Raw genomic sequence first — 8,252 nt, forward strand, 5'->3', positions numbered from 1 at the left:
AGTTCATTCGACGTTGGAAAGTTTCTCTTAATTGTATTACTTTTATTATAATCTTATGAGTTGTAGATGGGAGGTTAAGCTTTAATTCATGTATTGTATTTTACTTTTATTCTTTCTTTGAAATATTTGATGATTTTTATTGTTTCGTTAAAGTAAAACCGTGTCACTGGTGATGACTCCTCCCTCCGTTTCGACACGTCATCAATAAGATCAACGGACAAGATCGCGTGAGGGTTAGGTTTAAATAGAAGGCGAGGGTTAATTCCGTAAATATAATATCTAGAACTAAAAGAGTTTCCGCGAGGCGGTTCTTTCATCTTCTTCAAAAAATCGCGAGGCGGCTCTCATTCATCTTCCCGGTGAAATTCTCAATCAACAATGGCGAATAACAGTAAGTATACTAAAATTTTGGTAGTTTTGAAAGATTGTTAGGGTTAAGTAGTGCGGTGATTTCGATTGATTGTTAGGGTTTCAATGTAGTCTTGAAATCGATTTCGATTGATTGTTAAGTAGTGCCGTGATTTCGTTGTTAGGGTTTGAAATTGATTGATTGTTTATGCTCTCTCATGCTGACGACGATCTTGACGGTGTAGATCATGGCGGCGGTGGCGGTGGACCTAGCCGACCACCGATAAGTAAACTGCTGGACAATTGCCGCCTAATTCACACTCGCCATCCCAATCTCATCTCTAGCTTGTGCCTCCCAGGCGATGAAGGTCTCACTTTCGATCAGCTCAAAGCGGCCATATCTGATAGGCTTACTGCGAAGCTCGCGCAAATTGAAGCTCGACGTCAGGAAGCTCGACGCCAGGAAGCTCAACGTCAAGTACTTGCTGACCATGGCTGCGCTCAAGAACTTGGTGAATCGTCTAGTGGAGAGGTAAACCTGGATCACAAATTGTATCCGTGTCTGGAGATGTGTCACTAAGATCTCTTCTTTTTGTGTGTTCTTACTATATTAGGCATCGAATGGTGAGCTAGTTAAAAGGGTTGCAACTGAGAACTCACCACCCTCACCAAAACAGTATGATGAAGCATTGCTTGCAAAGAAACAGTCTGATGAAGAGTCTCATGCAAAGAAGGGTGAGGCACTATTATTGCTTTAGGGGATTGAAAGTGATTTAGTTGTTAGGGTTTGAAATTGATTACTTGTTTTTGCTCTCTCATGCTGACGACGATCTTGACGTTGTAGATCATGGCAGCAGTGGTGGTGGACCTAGACGACCACCGATAAGTGAAGCGATGGAAGACAGTTACCACCAAGTACTTGCTGATCATGGCTGCGCTCAAGAACTTGGTGAATCGTCTAGCGGAGAGGTAAACCTGGATCACAAATTGTGTCCGTGTCTGGAGATGTGTCACTAAGATCTCTTCTTTTGTGTGTTCTTACTATATTAGGCATCGAATGGTGAGCTAGTTAAAAGGGTTGCAACTGAGAACTCACCACCCTCACCAAAACAGTCTGACAAAGCATTGCGTGCAAGGAAACAGTCTGATGAAGCGTCTCATGATAGTGGAGAGGTAAAGTCATCATCTTGATGAAACTGATTACTTTGTCATAAGTTTATCATTTTCACTTTGTTTTTCTTGCTGTATTAGGCACCAGTCGATGAAACAAGCTTGGGTGGAATGAGTCGGACCTTTGAGGATGTAACAGAAAGGATCTTCTCTGAAGAGAGTTCTGACCATGAGTAATCTGATGACCTACATTGCATTGTACAAATTTCTTACTCTCTTGAGCATGTAAAGGCGTTTTCTGCTTTAGATTCTTCTAGTGTTTGACTTGTTTCATGAAGTTAGACTTGAATCCTACTGTCTTTGTGGCTATTATTCAATGATTGACTTAGCTGCCAAGAATGTTTCCCTAGTTTTAAACCACGAGTGAGAGAGAGACAATGAACGCCAAGAGTGAGAAGCCTTGTTGCCAAGTTGTTTCGTCGTTAAATCTTCTTTTCTTTTGAGCAAAATCGTTAAATCTCAATACAGAGAAATCAAAGGGCGCGGCGGGAAGTAGCAAATTTGCATACGAAACATCGTTTATATAGTGTTTGCATACGAAACATCGTTCATCCGCAATGTGTCAAGAAACAACCCACCGATTCATGCGCAAGAACTTCAAGCTGAGGGCTCCAGCTCACAATCAATCCCTTCTCACCCATTTCCTCTACATAGTGTTTTGGAATCTTGTCTTTCTCTGTATCTCTCACAACCCATAAGAAAAAACATCCGCTCTGTTTCAGACCTTTTGCGAGCTCCATCATTTGATCTTCCTTTAGAATCACAAAGCTTCCAAAAGATACATAGACAACTGAGTTAGGCTTCTTTGAATTTAGCCACTCAATGCATTCAACAGATTTTGCAGTGAAGAGACTGAATCCGTAGCTTTTATCTTCAGACAGTCGCTTGTCTAAATACATCGATGGAACCATTGGTCCTATGTTCAAGACTGGCCACAAGCTTCTAACCCATTTCAATAGCTAAAAAACATAACAAACACAAAAAAAAAACAAATTAGTCATATTCACATAATAAAACAAGGCCAGAACAATTTTTTTTAAAACAAATCTAACAATTTATATAAATTTTCCTTAAAAGACATAAACATGTTCCTATAAATGTGGATATAAATTCAGTACCTGTTCTTCCAAGTTATCGAAAGTGTTACACAACAGTATGTCGACTCGGTCAATGTTTGAAAGCTGTTCGACCACAATCCTGAGCATATTCGGGTAAGAAGAAGATTCGCAGAGGAAAGACGGCAAATCATTCGCACTAAGCATAGGAAACGCAGGGAAAGATGCTAACGTCGAGTGACCATGCCTTGTAGACGGTACGGAGAATGATCCCTTGTGAACATGGTAATATATGACTGAGACAGGCCACGGTTGCGTGAAGAACGCGGCACCTCTCAAACCATTATCATGAGCTACATCAAGAAGCCAAGGCATGGAGGAGTCGTACACGAGAACCCTAGGAGGATTTCCAGACAGTTTCATGTCCTGTATCAATTCAGGTAAGCGGTTTTTGATGCTGCTTTGTACTCTGTCCATGTAATCGTCTAGGTCTTGTAACGGATCGTCACCTTCTTGGAAGCCATTGGGGATAGGGAAGACAGTAATTGAGTCGTCATGCTCTGTTTTGTAAGGCGGAGAGGGTTTGTCGGGGACGAGGACAAGAGTGGACTTAAGACCCTTTGAGGCTAAGCGTTTGCAGAACTGGGACATTGGAGTTAGGTGGCCTTGTCCAGGGAAAGGCAAGACGATAACTTTAGATCCTTCTATCATTTTTGTTTTCTCTTTTGTTCTTGCTTACTCTGGTTTGATGTGTGGGTGTGTTTAGCTGTTTATATATAGAGAGGTTGGATTAGAGGACAGAGGACTTTTATTTGACCACGTCTTTGTTGGGACAATTGCTTTTGACTTGACTACAAAAAAGTAAAGGTTTCTTGGCGGCCAAGATGTGATGATTTATGCAATCCACCAAACTATATTTTGCCATGAGATTGAGAGAGAGCGAGACACTGCATCTCAACTTGTTGGGTTTTGTTTTGTCTTTTCTATGTTAAAAATATTATTGACTGCCACGAATCTTCTTTTTTTTTCTACTGAATAGGAATCTTACTTGAGATCTACAATTTTTTAGACTAATAAACTGACTGTATAGTGTTTTTCGATGCTTTGTAGATTATTTAAGAACAGGGTGACAAAAAAATGTACATATCCATGTGCGTCATTTGAAAGAAAAAACTAGCGCTGGGCCAAAAAACCGAACCGAACCGAATCAAACCGAACCAATCGAATCGATCCAAGCTAAACCAAACTCTATTATCAAATAGTTTGGTTTACGATTTTTTCAACCCGAACAAACCGAACCGAAATCGATCTGAACCGAATCGAATTAAACCAAACCAAGAAACTAATGTGCTTTTGTTAATATTTGAAATAAACATATTATCAACATACAATATACTAAATTTTAGTTTTATATTAGATTTAATTTACATCCTTTATTTTTAAGAAGTATTATTAACGATATTTTTAATTTTCTATTACTTTAGTTAACTTTGATTAGATTATTTTTATATATCTTTATATTCTCAGAGGTTTTTATTTCAGTTTTATATTGGATTTAATTTACATAGTTTATTTGTTCAGTTATCAACATGATAATTTGATGACTATATGTTTATGTTTTAAAATATGATTTCTCTTAAAAGAATTAAATTAAAGATTTAAAGTGAGGGATCCTAGCGCAGCGCCATATCAACTCAGAAGTCAGCTGTAAGAGATGCGGATCAACGGAATCTATAGATCATCTTTTCCTGCACTGCCCTTTCGCAAAGAAGATTGAGAAAATGCTCCCTTTGCGACGGCCCTCGGGGATAGCGGATTGATAGATTTAGAGGATATCTGGCTAGATCTCTGTAGAAAACCTTGTCTCCCTCCTACAGGTGTAGCGGGACAACTTGCACCTTGGATTATATGGCATATATGGATAGAGCGCAACCAGCTTATCTTTGAAGGAAAGTCCCTCTCGGAGGAGGAAGCATTAACGAAAGCTGTTAGATTGGCAAGAGAATGGCTACATGCCCAGAAGACAAAGCAAGGCGTAAACCCCCAAAGAACCCCAGCGCCGATAGTAAGACCTCCGAACTGCTCAATCATGAATGCAGATGCGGCTTGGAAGACAACCACAAAGGTAGCAGGATTTGGATGGACCTTGAGGGACTCGATAGGTACCTCTGTTTCCTCCTCCCACACGGGCTATGAGAGATTTGTAGGCTCTGCCCTAGCGGCGGAAGGACTTGCAATGCGAGCTGCTCTGACAAAATGCAAGGAGAAGGGAGTGAAGCGGGTGATCTGTGAATCGGATTCCTCACAACTCATCAAAGCCATCAACTCAGGCTCTTGGAAACCCGAAATCTATGGCATAGTTGCAGATATTTGCGAGTTGGCTAGCTCTTTTGATGTAATCAATTTCTTTTGGATCAAACACCATTGCTGATAGTTTAGCAAAACAATGTTTGTTAGAGGTTGAAGCTTTTATGGCTGTCACCTAACCTTTTGAGTTGAATTTGATAATAGAGTTTGGTTTAGTTTGGATCGATTCGATTGGTTCGGTTTGATTCGGTTCGGTTCGGTTCGGTTTTTTTGCCCAGCGCTAGTTTTTTCTTTCAAATGACGCACATGGATATGTACAGTTTTTTGTCACCCTGTTCTTAAATAATCTACAAAGCATCGAAAAACACTATACAGTCAGTTTATTAGTCTAAAAAATTGTAGATCTCAAGTAAGATTCCTATTCAGTAAAAAAAAAAAAAGAAGATTCGTGGCAGTCAAATAATATTTTTAACATAGAAAAGACAAAACAAAACCCAACAAGTTGAGATGCAGTGTCTCTCTCTCTCTCAATCTCATGGCAAAATATAGTTTGGTGGATTGCATAAATCATCACATCTTGGCCGCCAAGAAACCTTTACTTTTTTGTAGTCAAGTCAAAAGCAATTGTCCCAACAAAGACGTGGTCAAATAAAAGTCCTCTGTCCTCTAATCCAACCTCTGTATATATAAACAGCTAAACACACCCACACATCAAACCAGAGTAAGCAAGAACAAAAGAGAAAACAAAAATGATAGAAGGATCTAAAGTTATCGTCTTGCCTTTCCCTGGACAAGGCCACCTAACTCCAATGTCCCAGTTCTGCAAACGCTTAGCCTCAAAGGGTCTTAAGTCCACTCTTGTCCTCGTCCCCGACAAACCCTCTCCGCCTTACAAAACAGAGCATGACGACTCAATTACTGTCTTCCCTATCCCCAATGGCTTCCAAGAAGGTGACGATCCGTTACAAGACCTAGACGATTACATGGACAGAGTACAAAGCAGCATCAAAAACCGCTTACCTGAATTGATACAGGACATGAAACTGTCTGGAAATCCTCCTAGGGTTCTCGTGTACGACTCCTCCATGCCTTGGCTTCTTGATGTAGCTCATGATAATGGTTTGAGAGGTGCCGCGTTCTTCACGCAACCGTGGCCTGTCTCAGTCATATATTACCATGTTCACAAGGGATCATTCTCCGTACCGTCTACAAGGCATGGTCACTCGACGTTAGCATCTTTCCCTGCGTTTCCTATGCTTAGTGCGAATGATTTGCCGTCTTTCCTCTGCGAATCTTCTTCTTACCCGAATATGCTCAGGATTGTGGTCGAACAGCTTTCAAACATTGACCGAGTCGACATACTGTTGTGTAACACTTTCGATAACTTGGAAGAACAGGTACTGAATTTATATCCACATTTATAGGAACATGTTTATGTCTTTTAAGGAAAATTTATATAAATTGTTAGATTTGTTTTAAAAAAAATTGTTCTGGCCTTGTTTTATTATGTGAATATGACTAATTTGTTTTTTTTTTGTGTTTGTTATGTTTTTTAGCTATTGAAATGGGTTAGAAGCTTGTGGCCAGTCTTGAACATAGGACCAATGGTTCCATCGATGTATTTAGACAAGCGACTGTCTGAAGATAAAAGCTACGGATTCAGTCTCTTCACTGCAAAATCTGTTGAATGCATTGAGTGGCTAAATTCAAAGAAGCCTAACTCAGTTGTCTATGTATCTTTTGGAAGCTTTGTGATTCTAAAGGAAGATCAAATGATGGAGCTCGCAAAAGGTCTGAAACAGAGCGGATGTTTTTTCTTATGGGTTGTGAGAGATACAGAGAAAGACAAGATTCCAAAACACTATGTAGAGGAAATGGGTGAGAAGGGATTGATTGTGAGCTGGAGCCCTCAGCTTGAAGTTCTTGCGCATGAATCGGTGGGTTGTTTCTTGACACATTGCGGATGAACGATGTTTCGTATGCAAACACTATATAAACGATGTTTCGTATGCAAATTTGCTACTTCCCGCCGCGCCCTTTGATTTCTCTGTATTGAGATTTAACGATTTTGCTCAAAAGAAAAGAAGATTTAACGACGAAACAACTTGGCAACAAGGCTTCTCACTCTTGGCGTTCATTGTCTCTCTCTCACTCGTGGTTTAAAACTAGGGAAACATTCTTGGCAGCTAAGTCAATCATTGAATAATAGCCACAAAGACAGTAGGATTCAAGTCTAACTTCATGAAACAAGTCAAACACTAGAAGAATCTAAAGCAGAAAACGCCTTTACATGCTCAAGAGAGTAAGAAATTTGTACAATGCAATGTAGGTCATCAGATTACTCATGGTCAGAACTCTCTTCAGAGAAGATCCTTTCTGTTACATCCTCAAAGGTCCGACTCATTCCACCCAAGCTTGTTTCATCGACTGGTGCCTAATACAGCAAGAAAAACAAAGTGAAAATGATAAACTTATGACAAAGTAATCAGTTTCATCAAGATGATGACTTTACCTCTCCACTATCATGAGACGCTTCATCAGACTGTTTCCTTGCACGCAATGCTTTGTCAGACTGTTTTGGTGAGGGTGGTGAGTTCTCAGTTGCAACCCTTTTAACTAGCTCACCATTCGATGCCTAATATAGTAAGAACACACAAAAGAAGAGATCTTAGTGACACATCTCCAGACACGGACACAATTTGTGATCCAGGTTTACCTCTCCGCTAGACGACTTCTCTCCTGGTTATCTGCGTGTGTTCCCAATACACAGAGGAAGCCCAGGATGTGATCATCCATGATCAAACATCATCACAGGGTCGTCCATCACTTCCCCCTTCAGTGCCCATGAAACTGCCTTTCTACACACATCTGCCCTTAAGGCTGTCTTGGCCTTTGGGAATGAGTTCCAGTCATCTACCTTCTTTCCTCACCATTTTATGTGTTCTCAGGCCCTGGAGGATGCTTTGTGTGATAACATCACGGATCAAAGCCACCAGAAGGTCGTTCATAACTTCCCCCCTTGATCTCTCCCAAAACTGCCTCTTTATGGCCTTCACACAACCATGGGTCTTGGATTGGAAATCTGACCAACTCTCTATCTTTTCTCTGTGTTTCTTTGTGTTTCAGGGTGTAAGAGGAAGCCCTGGAGTTCCTGCACACCCACTGACTTGCCCTCCTTATATAGAAGAAGGGGTGGTTACTTCTTAACCATTGCATCCCTTCGGTATCATTTCTGGCCATTGATTTAATCAATGGGATTTAATCAATGGTACAGATTGCACCCTTTCGCCTATGGAAGCTACCAGACGTCCTGGAACTGTCAAAACACTCCTGGACATGTCCAAAACAAGCCTACAAGGATTGCCCATGCTC

At 40.6% G+C, this 8,252-nt stretch overlaps 4 protein-coding genes across 4 annotated transcripts; 3 read left to right on the top strand and 1 right to left on the bottom strand.

Annotated features, from left to right (window-relative positions):
- Positions 1 to 293: 293 nt before the first annotated feature.
- Positions 294 to 1,853, top strand: LOC106321005. Its single transcript, XM_013759335.1, has 6 exons — positions 294 to 391; positions 594 to 880; positions 963 to 1,083; positions 1,193 to 1,317; positions 1,399 to 1,521; positions 1,600 to 1,853. Exons 1-6 carry the CDS (start codon positions 379 to 381, stop codon positions 1,693 to 1,695), a joined length of 765 nt encoding a protein of 254 aa, XP_013614789.1. The 5' UTR covers positions 294 to 378; the 3' UTR covers positions 1,696 to 1,853.
- Positions 1,854 to 1,957: 104 nt separating this feature from the next.
- LOC106321004 (UDP-glycosyltransferase 74E2-like) lies at positions 1,958 to 3,303 on the bottom strand. Its single transcript, XM_013759334.1, has 2 exons — positions 2,637 to 3,303; positions 1,958 to 2,477 (listed from the first exon to the last, which is right to left on the bottom strand). Exons 1-2 carry the CDS (start codon positions 3,282 to 3,284, stop codon positions 2,067 to 2,069), a joined length of 1,059 nt encoding a protein of 352 aa, XP_013614788.1. The 5' UTR covers positions 3,285 to 3,303; the 3' UTR covers positions 1,958 to 2,066.
- Positions 3,304 to 4,662: 1,359 nt separating this feature from the next.
- On the top strand, positions 4,663 to 5,004 carry LOC106321003. Its single transcript, XM_013759332.1, has one exon. It carries the CDS (start codon positions 4,663 to 4,665, stop codon positions 5,002 to 5,004), a length of 342 nt encoding a protein of 113 aa, XP_013614786.1.
- A 606-nt stretch (positions 5,005 to 5,610) lies between these two features.
- Positions 5,611 to 6,956, top strand: LOC106321006 (UDP-glycosyltransferase 74E2-like). Its single transcript, XM_013759336.1, has 2 exons — positions 5,611 to 6,277; positions 6,437 to 6,956. Exons 1-2 carry the CDS (start codon positions 5,630 to 5,632, stop codon positions 6,845 to 6,847), a joined length of 1,059 nt encoding a protein of 352 aa, XP_013614790.1. The 5' UTR covers positions 5,611 to 5,629; the 3' UTR covers positions 6,848 to 6,956.
- Positions 6,957 to 8,252: the final 1,296 nt, after the last annotated feature.

This window comes from Brassica oleracea, unplaced genomic scaffold, assembly GCF_000695525.1.
Source record: "Brassica oleracea var. oleracea cultivar TO1000 unplaced genomic scaffold, BOL UnpScaffold01171, whole genome shotgun sequence".
Taxonomy (NCBI): domain Eukaryota; kingdom Viridiplantae; phylum Streptophyta; class Magnoliopsida; order Brassicales; family Brassicaceae; genus Brassica; species Brassica oleracea.